This window comes from Anguilla rostrata, chromosome 3 (genome assembly GCF_018555375.3).
Source record: "Anguilla rostrata isolate EN2019 chromosome 3, ASM1855537v3, whole genome shotgun sequence".
Classification (NCBI taxonomy): Eukaryota; Metazoa; Chordata; class Actinopteri; order Anguilliformes; family Anguillidae; genus Anguilla; species Anguilla rostrata.
Genome location: NC_057935.1, coordinates 17,290,293 through 17,314,423, shown reverse-complemented (window position 1 = coordinate 17,314,423; position 24,131 = coordinate 17,290,293). Strand labels below are relative to the sequence as shown.

The 24,131-nt window shown below is 44.7% G+C and overlaps 1 protein-coding gene across 1 annotated transcript in view; it reads left to right on the top strand.

Moving 5' to 3' along the window:
• The first annotated feature begins 810 nt into the window (after positions 1 to 810).
• Positions 811 to 24,131, top strand: part of LOC135250341 (NALCN channel auxiliary factor 1-like) — a 95,379-nt gene continuing 72,058 nt past the window's right edge. The window contains exon 1 of the mRNA XM_064326541.1: positions 811 to 2,728. Within this exon, the coding sequence (XP_064182611.1) occupies positions 2,006 to 2,728 (723 nt within the window). The 5' untranslated portion in view covers positions 811 to 2,005. The remainder of the gene's footprint in view (positions 2,729 to 24,131) is intronic.

Here is a 24,131-nt window from a genome sequence, read left to right as displayed (position 1 = left end):
TTCCTCCATTATTGCATATTTCTGTCATACTGAATGGTTTCAGATCGTTGGACAAAATATATTAGACAAAGGGAAACTGAGTAAATACAAAACACATTTATTTAATGAAAAAAAGTTATCAACCACCTCAATCACCCATGAAAATAAAAATGCCCCCTTAGTTACTCAATTAACCAATTAACCAAATTTAATTGATTATTTGATTCAGCTGATTGAACACAGTCATGCTTGATTGCAGCCAGCCCTGTTGAATCTAAACCTCACTCATACTGAACCTTATCATCAGAGTAAGATTGAAATCTGATCTCAAACCTCAGAAGATCCCCTGTCTTTTGGGATAATGTTCTATGGACAGATGAGTCAAAAGCAGAACCTTTTGGATGACACAGGTCCCATTATGTCTGGCATAAAGCAAATGCAGCATTTCACTGTAATAACATCATACCAACAACAAACATGGTGGTGGTAGTGTGATGGTGTAGGGATGCTTTGCTGTCCCAGTACCTGGATGACTTTAATATATACATAATTATATTACCATAACGTTTTCAACAAAAGATTTGCGCATTCGGTTCATCGTATTTGGAGGGAAGCCCGAGTAGAAAAAAGGTCACGCTGGCAAAACAATTTCCACTCACACTGGGCTGCTGGAGCGCATACATTCCGCACATACATAAATCTCACGTTTCCGCGCTTGCCGGCAACGTGCAACACAGTAGCCTAACAGCCCTGAAGCCGAGCTGTCTGCTTGTGTAATTTAAGAGCCTCGATTCCCAGCGCTCGTCACAGCCACAGCGTCCCTCTGCATACAAATAAACTGTCGACTGAAACACAGAAAAGGCAGAGGAGAGGCACAAGAGCACTCGAGCAGGCCGAGTGCCGAGTGCGATATCCCGGTTTTTGTTTCTGCCTTTCCTCGTCGTAGCGCTGTTTAATCCAACCTTCTGTGGAATTCTAATTTATGAACAATAACAGTAAATTATTTCACAGTGGACCCAGGACGCTAGAAATAGCCCTGAAATATTGAACATGTGAGTTAAAAAAAAAAAAAAAAACGTTAAGGAGAAGGGCGTAAGTATTTCGATGGAAACTGGATTATTTCATGAACACAAATTCAGTGAGAAAAAAGGACGTAGGCTACGCGTCAAATGGAAATTGTATATCCAACTTAAGGAATGTTATCTCAACAATTTATGAAACTTAATACTTTATCCTTCTAAAAATGGATTTGGTGGCAATACTACATTGGATGGAACAAATGCTTCTAACCTGTCTTTCATCTGAACTGCGTTCGAAGTCTCACCCAATGTCAAAAGTATTGAATTACTTTCCAGCAAACCGGTAACAGGCATCTTTCTGCTCGATACAAACACATATCTCACGGAAAAGAATTGGCAATGTATGGTAATTCGTTTATCCGCGCGTATTAATATGTATCAATTGCTTGTAAGCAGATCTGCAATTGCACCAGGATGGAGAGATCTCGGCGCTGGAGATGACGCAAATGACCCAGCTCCACCAAAAAGTGTTTCAAGACGAACATGGCGGCAACTTAAGACAGGACCAAGATGACTGTGGATATCAAAAGAAGAGATCCAAGGCAGTCTGCCCAGATACAGAACGGAAAATCACCTGGCTAAAACAATAAGACCCTGCTTTTTTCTCGCTGGACTCCAGAACAGGCGGCTTGTGGCTGTTTTACTATAGCTGGTCTACGGAAAGGCAGAGCGCTCAGCCCAGGAGAGAGGGAGAGAGAGGCATGTTGTCACAGAGAACTAGGTTTTTTCTCCGGAGAGCCATGGAGAACGCGGATATGACAATGCCTGGCTTAATCTCTTTGGATTCACTAATTGAATGGGAATAGGAGATCGCCGCGGAGAGAAGCCAGGATCACTTGAAATCCAACGTTTAAGGGGAAATAACACAAGACAATTCCTAAGTCAATGAATATTGTGGCAAAGGAGCCCTCACGGTGGAGTCGGCCGGTGTTGCGCTTTCCCAAAATATGACCAGGGGCGCTTGGATGTGTCGGCAGCAAGATGACGGCTTAAAAATCTGGTTTGCACCCCGGGAGAACGAAAAACCATTTACTGATCCAGAAAGGGCCCAGAAATGGCGACTGTCCTTAGCATCCCTCTTGTTTTTAACCGTTCTGCTATCTGATCACTTGTGGTTATGCGCCGAGGCTAAACTGACACGGACTCGAGAGAAGCGCCCGGACAAGTTAGCATTCACGGACATGGGCGATTACCAAACCGTCAACCACATACTTTCACCCAACCTTCATTCACCACACAGCAACCTCACGAAAAAGGGAAATGCTATTTTTATAGGGAATTCTACCAAACGTTTGTGGCGCCTAGAAACTTGTCATCCCGATAGTTTATCTAAAAACTGCTATACTTTTGACGATGCCGAACCTGTGTGCAGGGGCCTTTCCGAAACGCAGGGGACGCAGTCGGTGGATTTGAATTTAAGCGATTTTTATCTTTCTTTTTGTAATTCCTATTCTCTTTTGGATTTGTTTTACGGGTTGTCGAGTCCGGACAATTTGAACTGTAGCCTTGACATGATTATGGATGGCAATCTAGTAGGCTGCAGTCAGTGCGTCCAGGCGTACCAACGCTATGACCAGCACGCTCAGGAGAAATATGAAGAGTTTGAGGTTATGATTCAGAAATATGAAACGGATGTATATTCGGTGAGGACATGCATGGAAGAGTGTAAGGTAGGACAAAATGGTTCATGTTTCCCTCCTCTCTTTTTTTTCGGTGAATAGATACTAAGAGTTGGATCTGTCAGTCGTCATGGTAACTGATTAGGCTAATCACAGGTAGATGCCTTGCGATAAACAAAAACAAAAAACATGAAATGTAGTTTATGTTAGCCAAATTGCTTGCATGCTATCTATTGTTGCCTCTGTGTGTGTGTGTGTGCGTGTGGTGTTATGTGCACACCCTGCTCTGGCTTTAGTAAGTAAATTGGAGTGGTGGTGGTGGTGTGTGTGTGTGTGTGTGTGTGTGTGTGTGTGTGTGTTGGGGGGGTGGGGGGTGGTTGTCATGTAACATGCCTACACTCCGTGGAAATCGCATTCTTAGTTTCCTTCTGTTACCGACTACATTTTATACGAAATAGAAAAATGGGGGAATTGGAGGAATGTGTATTTTTCCCAAAATAAAATGCGTTTTGCAGTAACTCATATATTGTTTATATAGTATATTGTCATATGGCTATACTGTACCAATGATTTAGCATTCAACAGATGCTTCCACGTTCGTTTCCAGTTCTGTGCTTTACCTAGAAGGGGTCTTGTTGGGGTGGGGGTGGGGGGTGGGGTGGGTTGATTCCAATGATAAGTTGAAAAAGAGACATTGGGACATTCACCCCACTGAAAAGTCAGGTTTACGACGCTGTAGCGTGCGCACTTGGCGGCCTCTTTCTTACAACCAATGCTGTGTAACAACAACTCCTGTGGGTGTTTGGTATTGGCCTCGGTTGTGATGTTCGATGTAGAGATCCTTCATAGTGCATCAACGATTTTCTAACGAGTGCCTTTTTTGTTTCTTCTTTTCCATCGTTAATTTGCTTACGTTTAGCTTATTTTTGATTCTTGCTGATGGTGCCGCAGTCGACTATCTTTCGACAGCAATCGACGTGACAGTTGATGTGAAAATGGGACCGTTACAGGTTCCCATGCTGTTGGAGTGAAAGTATGGACTGAAAACAAGGTTGACCGAGCGAATGACAACCGGTGTGCGTGACCTACTTTTTATATCCTGCAGTGCATCTTTTGGGATTAACAGTGAAGTGTAATTACACACATATACCCGACCCCCAGTTTCGAGTTTGAATCTTAATGAACCATAAACAGATACGAAAATCCAATGCATATTACTGCTTTTTTTTAAAACCTTTTTTTATACATCGCTGCATATTCACAAAAAGGGACGCAGATGTACCGATGCGCCGTTGTGTTTCCGGCTTGATGAAACGCGTTTCACTGTGTTTCTGTTCCACGCAACCTCGGTCAGGTAGCAAATGTGAAGTTTATGCGCTGTCCATGGTACTGAAACCAGGCCGTGCAAGCCGGTTACGTGACAGAGGAAGCAAAACAATAACGTATCCTATACGCATTGCAAAACTACCTTTCAGATTGCACGAACAGACGAAAATAACGTGTCTGGTAAAAGAAAAGGCCTACATTTGATGGGAATGTCGATCTGAGGGCAATATAAACAGCTTTACAAGGGTTCTCCCCAAAGAGAGACAGTTACTGTTTGGGTGCCACAGACAACTCTAGAAAGTCTCTGCTTAGCTGTGTTGCAGTAACCATAACATAACCATAACACGGATGAATATCATGTTTTCTTGGCAGCATTCTTTTTGCCACCTCACTATCTGTTGAGTGAGTCACAACACAAGTGACACACAGAACTGCATCGACCATCCTGACAGCTGCGAGAAATTGAAATGATGGGAATGGACGCCGCACCGCACCGTGATTTTTTTTGCTGAGTGTATTCTGTAATAGGATATTTTCTGGGTTGGTGTGTACTCAAAAAGCCATGCGTAAGACTGGATCTGGAGGTTTAAGACCCTGGAGGGACAGAGGTTCACCCTGAGGCTAGGTAGCCTGAGCTGAAGAGGCTCACATTCAGCTTTACAAATGGATACCCTGTAAAAAAAGGTGAGTGATACATTTCTGTGGCATTTGAGAATGACAAGAACTGAATATATTCAATAAAGCAATGGGAAATAAAATAAACATGCATGCGTGTATACGTAGTATTGCTAATACCAACTCTTTGACATCTGAGATCAGTGATGTGCAAAGAACTTAAGACATGGCTCTGTGTGTGTGTGTGCACGTGCATGCGCGTGCGTAAGTGTGTGTGTGTGTGTGCGCTAATGTATCCCCATCGTATCTTCTCAGGGTCATTGGGGAAGCTGTACAGTGGGTCAGTTGTAAATGATTCTGGGCCTCATCAGCTGGTTTCGGGTCATGTCACCTCTTCATTCGGCAGCAGGTCCCGAAAAGGAAGTTGGGTCCTGTTCTTTTCATGATCAATTTGTGGTCGCAGCGCTGAGCCTGCTTGCCCCCGGCCCCCTCCACTGTTTTCGTGGCACCTCTTCTAGCAAATTAAAACCCCGACTCATTAAATCACGAGTCGGAAACTTGACACAGGGCGTTATTTTACTCCCCATCTAAAGTACTTATTGGTTTTGGAGCTGATGCACTTAACCACAGCGAGTTCTATTGCCCGCATTCAGTGTGTTATCCTTTTAAGTGCCTGAACGTTGTTTACGGGTACAATTTTGGATGGACACATTATGCAATAGGCAACAGCTTTACAGCTGCGATCCAGTAATCAATCTTCTAAAGGGCTGTGCCATTTCTTCATTCTTAGAATAATATAATTTTAAAATCCCAGGCTATATGAATGTATCTAGATCTTTGTCTTTTCGTGGCAGTATAATCACTTTGTTAAACCTTGCCAATGTCTCATACCGCTGTTGGAGTGCATGCGAAACACCTCTGTGACTGCAGTCTACGAGCACAGCTGAATTTTAAGGCGCGTTTAAGGACGCCCGCGATGTGTCGGTGAAGGCGGGGGGGCTGAAGGCTTCTGCCGGTCATGCTCCGGAGATTGACAGAGAACCCGCGTGATGAAAGACGGCATGCCGCGTTCAGTGAGCCCGAAGGTGTCGGGAGGGTGTCACGGGTGTCTGCGGATCCCTGTTTGGGCCCTCTGAGCCAAAAACGTCTGCTTTTCCCCCGTTCCCATGACAACAGTCGGGTTTCCCGCTGGGTTTTGATGGAGGAAGGCAGGTGCGGAAGGGCACGGGTTGGCGTCACCTCGGGGGCCGTCAACGGCGAAGGCCCCGACGTCCGCTAATGTCCGCAGATCAAACTCAGAGAGCGCGTGCGGACCGGACGCTATCCACACGGTCCTTATCACGTCCCGCACGGGAGAGCAGTTATTTCACTGGAGAGCGGAGCGGTTAGCGCACAGCTGAAATTATGACTAAGGGATTGCAAACTTGACTCTGGGCCAGGATTACGCTTCGGTGTCAGCACAGATTCGGTCTTCAGGATTCAACGCAGTGAGAAAATTTGGATGCTTCAGAGTGCAGGTGATGTCATTTGCCCTGGGAACAAATGTAAAAAAAACAGAGATGCAATGGCATATAATGTGATATCTGCCAAACTGATTTGTCTGTGAGCTGGTGGGAGGCTCAGAGTTGAACACGTAGGCAGAGCTATTCCTCCTGCTTTGGACGCAAAATGATAGAGACGTTGCATCATGGCTGAATTTTCACAGCGCGAACATGGAGCAAACTCAAACATGTCTCTTACCACCAGACCACTGTTATTGACAGCTCTTCAAACTTTGGATTTTACTCCTACAGTATGCTCCCCCCCCCCCCCCCCCGATATGTAGCACATTTTTCGTAACCGTCATGTCTTGGGCTGACTCATGTTTTATTGGTTAAAAGTATTCATTAATGTTAATTAGGAAGACTTATGGGAGATGAATTGATTTTTTTTGCCAGTATACTGCTCACCAGTCTAAATAACTGCATGTATTATAAGGTTAGTTACAAAGTAGGATACACACACTAGTGATTACAATAGGGCAAAGTTTGAAGAGTGAGGCCCTAATGGGAAAAATTACAGCATGTTATGTTTTGAAAGATGCTGTAAAGATGCTGAAAATACTTATTGTAAATGGCTCAAAGTGTAATAATTAAAAGCAGAAATCATTCCTTGCTGCGGATATCATAATTGCCTAACAGGGATTAGTGCTTGTACAGTTCCATAAATCTTAAATTATATACGTATAAAAATTGTGAAATTAACAGTGGAAGCACTGGGATTTAAGAGGATATGAAGACTGCTTGCATATGATATGACATTCCTATTTTTGCATTGTGTCACTTTTGTTTAAAGAAAGAACATAAGAAGGGAGCTCATTCCACGTTCCCGGTCTCATCACCAAATAAGCATCTGCAAGGGAAGCTCAAGATTTGGTTTCAAAGTCATCGCTCTTCCTAATTAAATAAAAATATGGATCTCTGGAGCAGGCAGCTATTTAACGCAATCTAAATTGCAAATACATTCTTATGTTCACCTGACCTTTGGGTAAGCACAGCGCTTAGTGTTTGAATTGTCCAATGTCGGGCTTAATAACTCCCAGATATTTCGGACCTGAAATTACAATCGGGGACAAATAACGACGCGTCTCTGTTTTCTTCCTTCTTCCTCTGCTTCCCCCTGTTCTCCCGTCGTCCCAGGCCATGCGTTGATGCACACGAGCGGCGCGGCGGCATATTTTAGGAGCGCGGTTAGCGGCTTGCGCGGTTAGCGGCTCTGCGGCGGAACCCCGCTGTCGGGCTGTGTGGTGGAGTCGTGGGAGTGCGCCCTCCCGCAGGTGTGTTAAATATGCATGGAGCCGTAAAAGGCCGGGGCCCGCAGGAATTCCCTCCCAACGATGCTCCATGCGGCTGAAGGCTTTTTCGCCGGAGCCTGAAATTCAAACGCCGCCGTTTCCTATAGCAGTAGTTTCCTATAGTGCGGTACCGACAAACTCAGGCTACACCCACCCTCCCCCACCCCAAAGGGCTTTGCTTGGGTGCCCTCTCTACCGTCGCTCACAGTTTCCCGCTAATTTGTGCTCTCCGTACTTGGGCGTGGTCAATATCCACCATTCAGGCTTTAGAAAGGACTTTTCGTTTGTGGATATATGTAATATATTTTGCACATGTAGTTCTTTAGAAGCTAGTGGGATTGGTGGTCATAGCTTTGTGAATGTCTGGGACATTTCTAGACTGCATTGTTGTATTCCTTTGGGATTCTTATACGTAAACGAAAATCAGGACTCGGTGGGCAGGGGGTGGAAAGTGGGGGCTGCAAAAAAACTAGCGAGTGCTCAGTGACCCTTCCCGGCTGTGTATCCGGGTCCAGGTGGGGACCGCGGGTGGGTTCAAAGGCAGCGTCCCGCGCCCGTGTCCTCGGTTGGCACGCCCGACTGCGTGGCCTGCAGCGGGACCCGCCCGGTCCTGACCGGGCCCCCGTCGTCTCCGCGGTCGCAGAAGGAGCAGCGGGGTAACGCCTTAATCCTTTCCGGCCTGACGGATATCCAAGATCCCTCGATTTGTGCGTCGCCGTTTGGGCGCTTCTTAACCTTTATGCGAGGAACAGACGCGGGTGGGGGAAAGCGCTCCAGCCGTAACAGCGGGAAAGAGAAGAAGAAGAAAAAAAAAGCCACTTCAGTTCTCCAGAGCTGGTTTAACTTCCCTGAACCCTGGAGCTATTCAGGAGAGCTAGAGCTTTGGTAAAGGGCAGACAGCAGAACCACGTGGTCCGCCTGTTTGAGGCATATTTATGCTCATTTTAGCGAGGGGAAAGTGCGCTTCACTCTCGGGATTTAAGTAATGGATCGCATTTTTGCAATTGTGGGCTAGGAACAGAGAATTCTACTCCGAGCTCTAAAACATTACTAATGAAATTGTTCTTATGAAATAAATGCTATCAACAAATGTGATGTTTATTTCACTGCTCAGGGGCAGACTTACAGCAAGCGTGGTTGCAAATCTCTCTTTAAAAAGCACACTCATTATTTCTTGTGAAACATCTCCTCTCACATGACTCCCAAACTACAGTTCATCTGAAAAAAAATTGAAATAAATTTGAATATTTTCAGAGTTTTGTTTTCTTTTCAGATGCATAGATAAGTTTGAGTCATTTTTATGGGTTAGTCTGCAAGGCTGCTTATGAACTCATGCACTTTACAACTGACTTTTGTACCATATATCCATATTTTTATTTATTTATTTTTTAAAATATTCACTATTTGATGGTGAAGGCATTTGAATCAGTATGATGCAGGTCTCAAGCATGTTTTAGCCCTAAATTGAGAATTGAAAAGCATAATTAATTAGAGCTACATACGGAGAGGTGGAGATTCAAAAAGAAGCCGTACTTGTTTAATATAACGGCAATAGGCAGGTGATGCTGGTTGATCAGCCAGCCGTGATTTGAACCTCTGGCTCTGATCTGTTCGAAAGTGCTCCACTTTTCCAAGAGGGTGTGCTGATCTTCTTAAAAGCTTTGAGTCCAAATAGCAGTAATTTGACTGAACACAGGTATGGCGCATAGAGAGACCCTGCAAACAGCATAGCAGGCGACAGCCATGCCCTGATTAGCCAGCGAGTGGCTAACCTGTTACTGGGCATGTTACCAGGCTGGCTGCTGGACCCGCAGATGAATTTTTAGGTAAAAGAAATCCAGCGCTCTATAGGTATGTCAAAGCCATGAGGTTTTAATGCGCGAAAGACCTGTAATGGGATGGAAGGACTAAATATAGTGACAAGGGGCTGCTGCGAACGCAAGCTTTTGCCGTGGGGGCGGATTTCAACGTAACACTCGCTGTCACACTAAGAGGAGGAAAGCTGAGAAGGATATAATTTCAGCCGGGAATAATGTGCTGTTATTACTTTGGGTGATTATAATGATTTTCATGGCCAGGAGTAGCGTAATGCTACCGTTGGTACTGCCATCACAGACCCCCAGGCCATTTTGACTACCGCTCGCAGAAAGGTACTGTGTCACAATGTGTTCTTTGACACAGAAAACCTTTATCCCTGGGGGCCATCTATTTGGCTCACTGGACGTTTACTAAAGAAACTAAGGGTAAGTAGGTCTAGTGGTCTTGAAAAATAAATAAAGTACTCCTGCACATTTGCACACTTGCACATTTGTACTTGGTATGAATTTTCATTTTCCTGCACTAGCTCAGTGATTTAATTGTGTTGCTGTTGTCGTGATGTTGTCCTTTTGTATTCAGTCTTCATGTGAACCCTGGCTGCAAAACATATTTCCCCTAGTGGGACAATAAAGATAACCTTGAACCTTGAACCTTGGTCACCTTGAACCTTGGTCACAACGGCTGACCGACTAGTTAAAAGCCCTGTTCCTTACCAGCCCACGGAACACAGCCGGCGCCATCTTGGCAGAACTCTCCTTTGTTTTCGGACCCGGCCTTGTACTCCCGCTGGGGTACGAGCCTGAGAGGCCGCGGGGCACCTGACTGTCTTTTCGCCCGCATGTGAGCGGGAGCGATGGGACTATATTTTCGCCGCACTGTTTCTGCGCCCCCCGCCCCTAGCTCCTCCCTTTGGCCTCTCCAGCGCTTCGCGTTGGGACTGGGGAACGTGTTGTGACCTGGTGGGTGTGAGATCCTGCCCCAGATGGCCCCGCCTCACGGCTGCACTGAATCGTGGGCCACGGGGACGAGCGTAGAGTGTGAAACGGGAGCGGCGGAACAGGCGCAGCAAGAGGGGGGCGGGCTGATTAAAGGGACAGCGCAGTGCTTGGTGCTACGGCGTAAAATCCCTCCACGTTTCTGTTCCCTCTGTTGTGCAAATGGGGCCCTTATGAAGGGAAGGCCGAGGCGTGATTGTTGACCAGCCAGCCTTCCTGATAAAAGATCTGGGTTTGTATCACCATGGTTTCAGCAGTATGAGCAATGAAAGGGAATGATCTCTCTCCCTCTCTTTCTTTCTGCCTCTAAAGTACACACACACACACACACACACACACACACGGGCACAACACGTACGCACACGTGCAGACACACACTTACGCTCTCGTTTTGAAAATGTCTTCTTTTTTATTCTAACGGCGTTTATTGTGCTTTAAAGTGGACAAGACCGACGGCTCCAATGCCAGGCTGCTGCTCTCCAGTAGCCTTCACCTTTCGAACACCCCATGCTTTTTCAGCGGTTCAGATAGCCCGCTCGCCCGCTCGCTGAGTGTCATAAGATGGGTTCACGCCGAGGTTAGCGGGTTGTTGATGGCCACTTTGCAGGCTTGCGCGACAGAATGTTCCGGGCTTCTTCTGACAAGTCTTGACAACCCTCATAGGAAACGGATTATGCCACAACGCATTAAAAGCTGTGTTAAGAATCATTTTATGCCCTATTCCCCTGTGTCAGTTTCCCCCTTGCTTTCCTCCCAGAACTGTCACAGAAATTAGTCGCTGCTGTGCCCCTAACCGAATCCTCAGTTACTGCCGTTTGTTAACAATGACAAATGTAGCTTATCGATTTCCATAAGATGCCGCATAGCTGTTATGGCATTATTCAATAATACTGCATTCTTCAAATGTAAACGCTATGCCCGAACAACCTTTTTTTTTCAGAAATATCGATTAAAAATACATATTGGCAGGCCACAGAGAAGGCTGTGTGCGGTGCAGTTAAGGTCAAGTACTTTGTTGCTTTTAATAAGTTGAATAAAGCTGGATAGTGATCTTGCAGAGCAATTGAAAAGTGTAGCTATTGCGCCTGGTGGTCCCTTCCGGGTCCTGGGCACTCTGGATGTGATTCCACTAAGAGGCCCAAGTTCTTCAGCTGAGCAAACACCACCTGACTGAGTTTGGTGTGTCACGGTGTTATGGACATAGCTACAGTGTATGACGATCTATCCTCTGGGCCTTGAAGGTGCTACTGAAGCACTTCCACGTAAAAATGAATCACGATAACATAATACTCACACATGCACACACACATACATGCAGACACACATACCGACGTATGCACACGTGCACACACATACGTACAAACACACACATGCACACACATACATACACACACACACATACACTCACAAGCACACACACACGCGCGCAGTTTACCGGAGCTTTCCTGATTCATCATCCCCCGGCCTGGATGTGTTTGGAAGTCCCCAGTGAATCCGGCGAACGGCTCCCTCTCTCTGATGGGAGATGCAGTCAAATTCAATTAGAAGGATGTTGATTCTTCCCTGTGTAAACAGAGGCAGAGCTGCAGTCCTCTCTGAGCCGCGGAGACGGATGACGGGAAACTCCACGTCGCGCTACAGAACGCCGCGTATCTCACGCAGGGGCCTGCCAGGCCAGCGAACGCTTCCTGTTGGTGGGGGCGCCACCACTTCCCCTTTGTTTCAACGCTGACCGATCCAACCCCCCCGAGCCCCCGAGCCCCCCCCCCCCCCCCAGCCACAAACGGATTTCAATGCAAAAATGAGATTAAGGAAAGAGCATGCAATTTCAATGTTATGACTGTTCGACGGCTAAAGCCCTCTTTCACAACAGAACAAAGAGAGCAAGGAAGCATGCTGGGTTAAAATTCTGTAAATGAACCTCTCTCTCTCTCTCTCTCTCTCTCGCTTATTTTCTTCCCCTTTCTCAATCAAAATAAGAAAATCTGCTGCAGACATATTTAGACCAGTTTATATGAATGTATATAGGCTTCGCTAAAGGACAAGCTTCACTCACCTTTATTAGGTGGGACCACCGAAAAACGATCTGTGCTCATCCTCATGTACAGTGGTTACTGTATGTCAAATCACTGACTATAATGTATCTGTAGTATATTGATTCTAAGAAATATATTTATGGTTGGCTCTGCCATTGCACAGTTCATGTGCAACTTTTTCCTGATGTACACATGGGTATGTCACGATATTTAAAAAGCCATAAATGTTAAGTCTGCTTGAGCTCTGTTTTACAGATTCATAATTAAAATGATAAAAAGGCGAAGGTAAATGGCGTTCCTTAATATAAATGAGGAAACCAATGACATTACATTTCTTGTAGAAGGTAAAAACAGCACTGCAACAGTCTCAGCTATCTCATTACCCAGCTGTGACTAGGGGGTTCTTAGCGATAAGACACAGGTTGTCCTACCAGTAGGAGGGTGGATTGAGGTTGGGTCAGTGTCCTGAGGCTTATCGCCTCACTAATCTCTTCCAGTGAACTTCTGGGCGCAGGCTAGTGTTTGTCTTCAGTGTGAGACCCGCCTCTCTCCTGATCAATGCAGTGTGTCACAGTGGTTCACGGGCAAGAGCTTTGGTGGAACTTCAGTTGCGGTCGTGCTTATGTGTGAGTTCAAGATGCATAATCTTAAGTTCAAAAGTTGGGAAGACGTTTTCTTTTTTTTCCCCTCCAAAATATTAAAAGTCATTTGTGGAAGGGCGGCATGCTTAGGGTGCCGACTGCAGGCTGAGAGAAGGTGGGAGTGGCTTAGCCGGCCTGAAGCCGCAGCTGTAGGCAATTAGGTAATTAGCGTTAACCTTTATCCGTGTTGCTCGCGGTGAGATCGGGGACACTACGGAGATGCACAAAACTGCAACAGCTATGGCAACAGCAACAGGCACAGCCACAGCAGCAGCTGTAGTTTGATTCATTGAATAAACATTGTGTCCATCTTAGTTCCTGTTGTCTGTGTGCATACACACAAAGGTGTTACACCCTTATTACGGAAATGCATTTAATTTAGGGATCTTGTGAAAGGATTTACTCGGTTTTTTCAGAGCCATTCTGAGATGCACACAGACACATGGAGATAAGGGACACAACCAAAAATGATGTAAAATTCAAGCAATTTGAAAATGCTGCGGAGAATTAGGGGTTGTATTTATGTAAAGAGGGCTTTTTCGCAGGAGAAGATAGCACATTGTGTCTCTCATTAAAGACACTATTATCTTTCCCAGCCCTGCGAGACATAAGGAGCTACGATATGAAGCTGTCTCTGTAATTCAAACAGCTTTCATTTGTCTGGCCAGTGCGATATCGCTGTCCTTTTTCCTGAGTGCATAGTGCTAGTAAAAAAAAAAAAAAAAAACAGTGAACCAGTAAATATAGGGTTCCCACATTATGTTAACCTCTTTGTCCAGTTACCAATTCAGAATACCAACATACATATATGTCCTGAAATGTAAAATAAATACACTTCAAAATTAAAATGGGGGGTTCATCAATGCATTTGGACTATGCAGCTCAGGGCTGCTTGTTGCTATGTTAATTTTCATTACATTTCATGCATTAGTTAAATAGAGGTTAGCCATGTCAACATGAAGTTGAGCTGGAATCACAATTGTTGAATTTTATTGTGATTTTTTATTGTTTGTTAAAAATCTTTTAAGACTAGTTAAGGTATTGATGATGTTAGCTGCAAAATTACAAAATAAATTTCTGGATAGAACATCATACCACTTCAGAAATTTTGTTCTGGTTTTGGCCCTTTGAAAATGTAGCAACCCTAGTTTAATGAATCAATAAACTAGGGAATTAACAAATTAGTGAAATGAAAATGAATAATTTATTAAGCAGATTTAAATTATCCTTAATCTAGCTGGACTCCCACTGCCTATTTTCACATATGAAATATTTACACTGCACCAGGGATTCAGACCTACTGCATTCTGGATACGGTTCAGATTCTCTTGCCACCACACCACACTGTCATCTGTATGTGCTAACTCTGGAAAGGAAGTCTATTGACATTCAGGGAAGGTGCAAACAGAGGGGTCATATTGCAGGGAAACACACTGCAGCTAATTTCCCCCACTCTGGTTAAATCATGAGGTAACTCCATGGTTGGCTGCCCTTACTGTCATCCCAGCAGTGCATATGCTATTTCATAGTCATACCAGTTTTTTCTATACATGATATCGCTCTGTTGAAAAAAAACAAAAAAACAAAGAAATAGTAGCCTTGTCAGCTGCAGTTGCATATACCACAATTCCATTTGACAAAAAAAAAAAACAAAAAAAAAAAACAATAGCTTGCTGACACAACACTGTTTCTCTGCAAATACCATGCCACACATATTTCAAAATCTCTATAAATGGGCCTGTCTCAAGTAAAACAATAAATGTGGAATTCTGATGCCACTCTTGCTCCACTCCAAAGCCTTCTGAGATTGAAGAGATCGCCTCTTCCGAATATCAGAAAAAACTGCGGCAGCCTTTCAAGAACTTGACGAGCTGACGTTTCTTTTACTCTCTGGAAATTCCTTCCGTGCCGTCCTTCTTGTAAATACCAAGCTGGAATACTTCAGGACAGAGTCTCGGGGAACGGTGGTGACGTAGCCGTTTTATTAGCGGTGGCGTGTACGCGCCGTGAGGGGGGACTGGGTCCGCCGCTCGTCTGCGACGGTGAATGGCGCTGCTGGAGGCTCATTCTGTTTGAGCGGCGTCCCGGTGTGTGAACGCACCGCGCCCCCTGGATGCCTTTCAGTCAAATCCAGACCGCGCCGGGGCCAAGTGCGGCCGACAGCCAAGCTGGGCGGGGCCTGATTGGCTGGTACCTCATACAGAGAGGCGGGGTTTAAGTCTTTAAGGACGTCTTGGGTATACGGTGCTTTGGTGAATCCTTTGCAATGGGAAAGAAGCCTTGCGGTCTGCTTGGAGCGGTGAAGCATGAAGCATGTGCTTCACTGCTGCAGTGAAGGAGTGTCCTGTAGCACGAACATCAGGGTACGCAGCTGAAAGTCTGTGGGTTAGGGTTAGGGTGCAGGGTTATCAGGGGCACAGACATCAGGGGCCAGCGGCTATAGATCCACCCTCTCCCGATTCACGGAACATTGCAGTGATGAGATGCACTTACAAACGCGACTGGGAATTCCAAATGGAGCGGTACATATTTTCAGGTTTTTATTTTACCTGTAGCTGTAGCAGGGTTGGACAGCTGGGTTGGCCTGCTGTTGTGGAGATAGGATCAGGCGCTTGCGAGACCTGCATCAGAAGCTGGATCAGGTTGTTCTGTTACCTGCGGTGCACTCTGGCTCAGGTTCTTCAGTTACCTGTAGTGGAAACAGTGCCAGGTTGTTCTGTTACCTGTACCTAAACAGACAACATTTCTGACATCTGTAGAATTTCTGTAGAAAGTGAAAACTGTCAGGTTCTTCTGCTACCTGACTTGGCATTCCTGTTATCTGTAGTGGTAACAGGCTTAGGTTTTTTCTGTTACTTGTAGTGAAATCAGGATCAGGTTCTCTTGTTACCTCCAGTGGATGAAGGCTCAAAGCTGATTGGGTGATAATCCTTCCATGAGTTCAGTTCATTGGCTTTCCTCGAAAACAGGAACAAAGTTATCTGATTTGCACTACACTAGATAGTAGATACACAACAGAGCACTAATGAAAGCAACACGGGGCTGATGTAGGTACTTTCTCACTGTTCATCTATGGGAGTTGGTTGCCATAAAGCATGGAGGTAATTTGCCCATTGGGAACTCATAATTACAGGCATTGGTAGGCTTAAATTCATGCTACATTGTATATTTAACAGCTGGATATATACGAAGCAATATAAGTACTTGCTCATAGAATCAAGAGTTCTTAGTATTACCTTTGTTAAAAAGTCTAAAAAGGTACTTGCTATGCAATCAATTTGTATATTTCAAACATGATCAAACAAAACACATGCTGTAGTCTGCACAGGTATAGAAGAAAAAGTTTCATTATTTTTCCGTTTTGTTCCAAACTCAAAAGTCTTAAAAAGGTTTTACTCTTGAAATCAATATTTTTCTTTGCAGTATTTATTTCCCTGCATTCAATCAGAAATGTTTTTCTTGATAATTTTGACACAAATCTGTGCCAAAAGTATGGTGTTTTCTCTGATAATTTTTGACACTAACCTGATTCCGCGGTAAGCGACGTAGCCGCGACATCTTCCCGACGGGCAACCTACCCCCCCGCTACGTGGCGACTGCCTCCCACGGATGGAGTGCGACGGAGCACCTACGTCGGCCTTATGTCGCTGTTCTGCCAGGGTAGCTGCGATGACTCAGAGAGTGAAGGCCCGAGGCTGTTTCCCCCTACAGTCTGCAGAATGCTTCCATAGATTTGAAATTAATCAAGTGAAAACTATATTTTGGTTCATGCTAAACAAACCTACCTTACCCCTTGGATGGCACAAAAACCACAATTTAATTAGCAAAGAATTTAACTGCTATTCAGAGACTAACAATATGGTTATAGGGAACTGTAAATCATTGTCTCATTCAACATTACTGTGCACCTAAGAAAAATGACAGTCTTGCCCACCCAGCTCCTGACACACGCACCCCCAGTCCCGTACTGCTATCCTTATGAGGACTTCCCATTGACTACATTCATTCCGTAACCTCTAACTCTAACCCTAACCCCAACCACTACATGCCTAACCTCAACCCTAACCTTAACCTAATTCTAACCCTAACCCTAAGTCCTAACCCTAAAACAGCCTCTTGACCTTGTGGGGACCAGCAAAAGGTCCCCACAAAGATACATTTTCCTCATCTTTCTATCCTTGTGAGGACATTTGGTTCCCACAAAGACAGTATTACAAGTTCACTCTCACACACACAAACATGCACAGACACACACACTCATGAAGCCTATTTCACTGCCACCATTTTGTTTGTGAAGAGATTGTTATTCTGTGCCCTAACATTTTTCCACCTTCCTTCTTCAGAACCGACTCCTCCAGTTTTTGGAGAAGTGGGACTGCACTCCTTGTTTTCAATGCAGATGCATTCTCACCTGCTGTTGCACTGTATTTAAAATCATTTCCCTTAGGACTCACCAGACAAGAGAAATTACAAGATTATAATTGGTTCTCGGTCCCAGCTGATTTCAGTGGCTGAAGAACAGACAATGAATTTTATTTGTACATGTCTAGACTAGACAATATAGTTGTTGAGCATCACAGCTGAAGTACCACCAACTATTAGGGCTCGCTAATGAAGACAGCATGACCCACAGAAAAACAATTCACACGAGCATCGACTCAGAGATAATGCCCTATAAGGCATCTGGAAACCTAAGCAGGAAAAGACATAGGTGGCAGACACAATATAGACTTTTATATAACTGCATGATGAGTAACACAATCAGACACAATTAAAGCATTTGGCCTAGGCTTTTGGCCTAGAAGGCGATTAAGATATTCATCCCAGTATTACGCATTGCCACAAGTAGGTACTTGTCCATGCTGGTATCTGTCCAGAATCCACTTCACTCTTTATTGATGGCAGGAGAACACAACAGGTAGACAGAGTGAAAAGGAAAGGGAAGGAGAGAAAGATTGTATGTGTGTGTGTGTGTGTGTGTGTGTAGGAGCATAGTTTCTGTGTGTGCATTTGTTTGCATGTTTTGGTGCGCACGGATGCATTTGTGTTTTCATGTTTGTGCATGTGTGTGTGTGTTTGTATCTGTGTGTGTATATACATATGTTTGAGAGATTCTCCTCCTCACAGGTTGGGGGCTCTCTATTTTTCCTCTCCTTCCTGCAGTCTCAGGGCTTGCATCACCTGCCATCAGAGTCTGTGTTTTAGTGCGTCACAGTGGCAGTGTCAGTGACAGTAAAGCATTTCACAGCAGACAATTGATTCAATAGAGCCTGACTGTTACATCTACAGAATTTTAACTATAGGATATTGAATGTGTGTGGCTGGCTTTACTCTCCTATTTACATTTTTACACTATTCCAGAAAATGTCAGAGGGGTTTGTTTGAGGTTGTGTCCAGGGAACTGTATTTTAGTACACATTGAAGCAACAGGAATTCATAACAGGATGTTGGACACATTGCTTGGTTTTATACTTAGAGTTTGTTGGTTAGGAAAGCAATGGGTAGTAAGCTGGCTTTGTCAGGGTTCCCATGCTAACTGGTAGTGTTTCCCATCTTGATTCTGTTATCACAACTCTGTAAACCCCGTCACCTGCACAGTAAAATATCCAGTGTTAATTCAACTCTAACGGTGTTAATTCAAATTTTAACAGACAGCATTTGGTCCCACTCTGGAATGTGAATTAACACTGGCATTTTAATGTGCTGCCCCCTACAGTGTCTGTGGCCCAGAAAAAGACATTGTCCCTTTTTTTTCGATAGCATTTGCACTTGTGCCCACTGCTGCTGCTGCTGTTTGTGGAGGTTTTGCTTCGGGGGATGGATATCTAAGGTCTGAATTGGCATTTGCCATGCGGTTGCTGGTCCTGAATGTATATTCCGCACAGAAGGCCAGTCATGGGCTAGCCAGGATTTAGTCTCTCAACAAAGCATCAAAAAATCATGTTGTAAAACCACATGCCGTTAAAAACCACATGTGAACACCCAACATGTGAACAGTACACATGTGAACTAAAAAATAATCCCACGTATAATATGAGAACAGAAAATGGTAACCTATACTATTTCAAGTCACATGTTTTGTTTTCACATCTGAAAATTGTTGTTCAGTGACGTGAAAATGTGAAGATGCACATGACTGAGTCTGACCAATTTTCTTTTCAAATGTGGAAATTTTCATTCAAATGTGAAAAAAGCCAGTCACATGTGAAATTGTGATTTCCACATGTGAAAAAAAAGGTGCGGGGAAAGTCAATGTGAGCACAATGTGCTTTTCTATTAATCTGACATCACCCATAACCTACAAACTATACCTTCCAGTACAAGACAATGGCAGTGTGAAGCACTTTGTTGCCAGCGATGTGTGTATTTAATTTCTTCATGTATAAGTTAATGCAAAGGGATTTCTTGTCATGCCTGCGGTTGTTTGAATAATAGTGCGCAGGCAGGAGTTTAGAGCTGGTCTGTGGAAATCTCTGAATGCTGAATGCTTCTGGAGATGCTGTGAAGGACTGTGGTAAATATCTGACCTCCAATTGGCCTTGTCTGCTTGTGTATGCACTGAGTAACCAAAAATGCTTGCAATGCGTAGATCCGGCCGGATTTATATTGTACCAGCGTGCATCCGGAATAACAATAAATATCAATATCGAGATTTTTCACCACAGGGCTCATAGGGAAATCATTACAGGGCAAGCCTTACCTCTGACTTCAGGTTTATTCATCACAAGATGCAGAACCACACCATGCTCTCTCTCTCTCTCTCTCTCTCTCTCTCTCTCTCTCTCTCTCTCTTCTCTAACTGTCTTTCATTTTCACTCTTTTCCCTCTTTTTATTTGTCTTTGTTTTATAAGAAAAATGAGATGTGGCACACATTAAACATCTGTGAGTTCACTGTGTGTGAGGGAACAGCATATGTACATGAAGTAACACTGTGTGGTGGAACCCTGATTTTTTCTCTCCAGTAATTCGTTTGTGCAACTTTCTTTTCTTTCATATTGTTTTCACTTTGCAATAAACATATGCTCATTTCTTTATCAACCACCAAAATATTGTGCATTGTACGGGCCTTATTTTCTGATTGTCTTTATAAATCTCCTCTTTTTTTACCAAACATTGCACTCTTACCTCTCTTTTCCTCTCTACATTTTTCTCAAGCACCCATTCAAGATTGCTTTACAATTATGGCCATACAGATTGCAATGGCGTTTCTCTAAACTGGGCCGCTGTTGATGATCGAGAAACAGGGCTTGCAACTCAAAAGCTGTAGGTTTGCTTCCCAGGTTGGGCGCTGCGTGCACAAGGTACCTTTTACTTTAGCCAGGTAGATCAACTGAGAGCGCAATTCTATTTTGCAGTGAAGACCTGAGGAAGGAACGTGTGTAGTAATGCAAGCGGTTGTGCTGTCGATCAGATATAGACTGTGATTACATGGCCAGATATAGATAGCCGGTTTCTGTGGGAATTTGGCCAGGACAATGAGGTTAACAGCCCCGCTCTTTTGAAAAGTGTCATGGGATCTTTAATGACCGCAGCAAGTCAGGACCTCAGTTTAATGTCTCTTCCAAAGGACGGCACCTTCTACAGCACAGTGCCTCTGTCACTGTGCCGGGGCATTGGATTTTTATTTGGGACATATGAGCCTAAATTTCCCAGGAGGTCTCTAAGTAATTCCAAGTAATAACCCAGGCCACACATGCTTAGCTTCAGCAGTTAGCCATGGGAAGGGTGGTATTGCTGGCGGCTTAGCTAGCTTAACTTAAGATGGACTGCTTCAGTAAAATGTCCAGTCGTATAAATGGATTGTGTGTCAAAAGAATAATCTGTGTAAGTCCCTCTAGAAAAGAATGTTTGCTAAATGTCTAAAATGCTTAAAAGTCAATAGTAAGTTACTATTGCAATAGTAGGACTCTCTATTTGGCCTTTTCTGTTCCACAGTTAATTATAGTCATTAGCAGATTGGAGGGGCCCACCTTTGCATGTTCACAATGTACAATGGGGTTATTGTTGTAGATCTGCATTGCATGGGCTGAGAGTTGAAATGGAGCAACTCTATCTGAACACAGCTTGGATCTTTAATAAATTAAATTTGTGGCATCTATCAGCTGTTTGGGACAGTGTTCCTTTAATTTTTGCCCATGGGTTGTGCTGTGTGGCTCAGCCAGCCTGGATATTTAGCATTTTAATTGCCTGGAGATTGACGCAACCGCACATAAATGCCTGTTGGACCCTAAGAAAGATAGCTCTGAGTAGTGCAGTTTGTTTGTCCCGTTCTCTGACAGATTAAATAGTGGCTATGCTGGGTTGTGTGTCGTTACTGATGTTTGCGGTGATTGATTAGCCGTCCTTGGCTGAGCTACATTTTGGTTAAGTGTGCCTCTTCACTCAGGATCATTATTTGATAGATTCCTTCTCTGTTTTTTGGGTGTTGGCTTGTGGTTGTTGTCAGTAATCCACACCCGACTCTTTCTAACCTGTCCAGACATCAGTTTATACTGTCTCTGTGGGCACTAAGATTATTCTACTTCATTTTCAGGGTTTGTCTGTCGTCATCATCATCATCATCATCCTTCTTCACTTCTAGAATTGCAACAGAGGCATTCCACTCCTAATCCAAGTTTCCTGCAGATGCTGTAGAAATCCAGCATGTCCTCATTCCTGGCTTTTTAGAGGCACTGTAAAGTGCATCTGTCAAGCTGTGTAACCAAGTGCATTGCTTGAGTGGTCTGTGTGATACTGTGAGGTACACACACTGAGCTCAAAGAGTCATTCGATTACAATTTCTCACAATCACACTTTGGATCCCATGGTGTGTATAATATGACTCAAAAATGTCCTGGACACAAAGCTGTGCTAGTGGGAACACGGACAACAGTCATCAGTGCGATCAGCATGCCACAAGTATCTGTGCATTTGGTTTAGCAGACTTGCAAGTCTCTACAGCATTACATGATGTGTGTTACGTGCATTGTGTGGTCCTAGAACATCTGCTTGTGATGTCAGAGATGAAATGAGATGAGATTCATAGATGATGCTCACACTCTGAATGAGCCAAGCGTACATTTCAATGTGAAGGAAGGTTATGAACATTACTCAAAGCAAGGGGATTGTGACCCATGACCAACGCTGGTGCGAGAGGTAATGAGTAGTCTCTGTGTGAGGGCTTATGATCAGTCTCAGTGTGAGGGGTCATGAGCAGTCTTAGTGTGAGGTCCTTAACAGTGTCAGTCATATACGGGACGTTGAATAACCATAATCCGGAGGAGGCAGGTTAGGTTAAGTACTTTTCCTTGTAAGGAGACGCCGTTCTTGATCCTCTGAGAAAAAGATGATTGGCTTTTCCCTCTTGCTTAGGAGGCCCCTGGAGTTCCGCTGGAGAGCGGCCCTAGGGGAAACAGAACCTTTCAGCTTGTGTTTGGAGCTTGGAGTGCCCTTCCGTAAAAGACAAAAGAACTGCATTACATTTCTGACATTTATCAACCTGCATCGCTGTGTGCGTACGTGCGTGCGTGTGTATGCGTATGGGCGTGCGTGCATGCGTGTGTGTGTGTGCATACGTGTATGTGCGTGTGTGTTTGTAAAAGGGAGAGCAGACATAGTGGTTACTTAATGATCTTACTTTTTGCATTCCTTTACTTCCTTTATTTGATCTTATCCTAGCTTTTGGTTTTCATGATTGCATGTTTTACTTGTTATTTTGTAATGATTAACTATCGATACTATTACTTTTAACTGTTTATTAATTACATATTATTGTCATTCATAGGTGAACATCCATTTGTCTGTTATACCCTGTTATATTTTATTTGGTATTGTTTTTTCGCCTCTATATCTGTGATTGTTTGAGAAATATAAATGTCGAAAAAAGAGGGAGTGAGGGAGGGAAGTGAGGGAAGTGAGGTGAAAGACAGGGGAGGGCAATGTCAGAAGGATAGTCAGAAAGAGTGAAAGTAAGTAGACCTGCTTCTTTAATTTTTACTTTCCTCGGGAAACTGTCCTGTCAGTGAAAGTAGGCGAACGGCACACAGATGGCCTGGCCATGGGTAGGGCTGCTTGAGCAAAAGGCAGCTTGTCAAATCTGTACCAGAGGACAGACAGCCTTTGATTCCTCACAAAGGTTCAACTCCGCACTGCATCATTTATGGATCTCGCGCAGCGATGTTGTGTCAACACCCTGCAACACATCTTGAATATTTCCTTTCTTCCTCTTTTTATTTTGCTGAAGGTGAACCAGACCTACCAAAATTATGGCTCAGTGGTGCCATTGGCAGACCTGGTCTGGTGGTTGTAAATTGTCTGGGTCAACAGGAGAAAAGCTTTGGATTTAGAGTTGTGCTTTGTTGCAAGGTTATCTTCAGAATGCCTGCTCTACCCGATCCGAAAAAAAAAAACAAATAAAAAAACCTCAAAAAAAGAAACGCTGACATCTTGGAAGGAGTATCGGACTGGCGGGGCGACCTAAAACTGCCTGGTGTGGACTTCGGAGAAAACATGAACTGATTTCCAATGGGAGGCAGTTATAAAGAAAGAGGGACAGATGAAGTGATACGTGGAGGAGGGGAGGGAGTGGGAGGTATAACAAGAGATAGCGGGAGGGAGAGATTGAGGTTAGGAGAGAGAGAGAGAGAGAGATAGCTTGTTGAGGTGGGGTAAGTGGGGGGAGGGACAATGGGAGGAGCCCAGGAAATGACAGAGGGCAGGAGGAGGAGGAGGAGGAGACAGGGATGAAGGTATAGAGGACGGAGGAGGATATAAAGAGGGAGGGTTGGAAAGGGGAGGGTGTGGTGCGCGTGTAGTGGACAGCGCTGTCGGATCCGTGTCCTCTCGCTCTCTCCCAGCGACGGGGACGTGGTTCTGACCTCGGTGATTGATGAGGGGGTAGCGCGCGGGATGAACACGCACATGCCGAGGAAGGCAGCGGGGGGCCGCGGACGCGCGGGTGATGGATTGACGGCGGCCAGCGGGGCCAGGCTGACATGCGGAGGACATCGGAGCGGGAGCCCGGACCCATCCGGCACGCTCCACCCTTCCCCTCCGGGGGCAAGCCGCCTCCCGCTCCGCCCCGCGTCCCGGTCTGCAAGAACCGGGACGTGCTGTACTGTAGTTCCGTTCCAACGCGAAAATCCGCTTTCCGCCACCAGGGGGCAGTGTGACAGGCTGTCTCTTCCAGGGTCCGCGGGGTCATCGGGTGG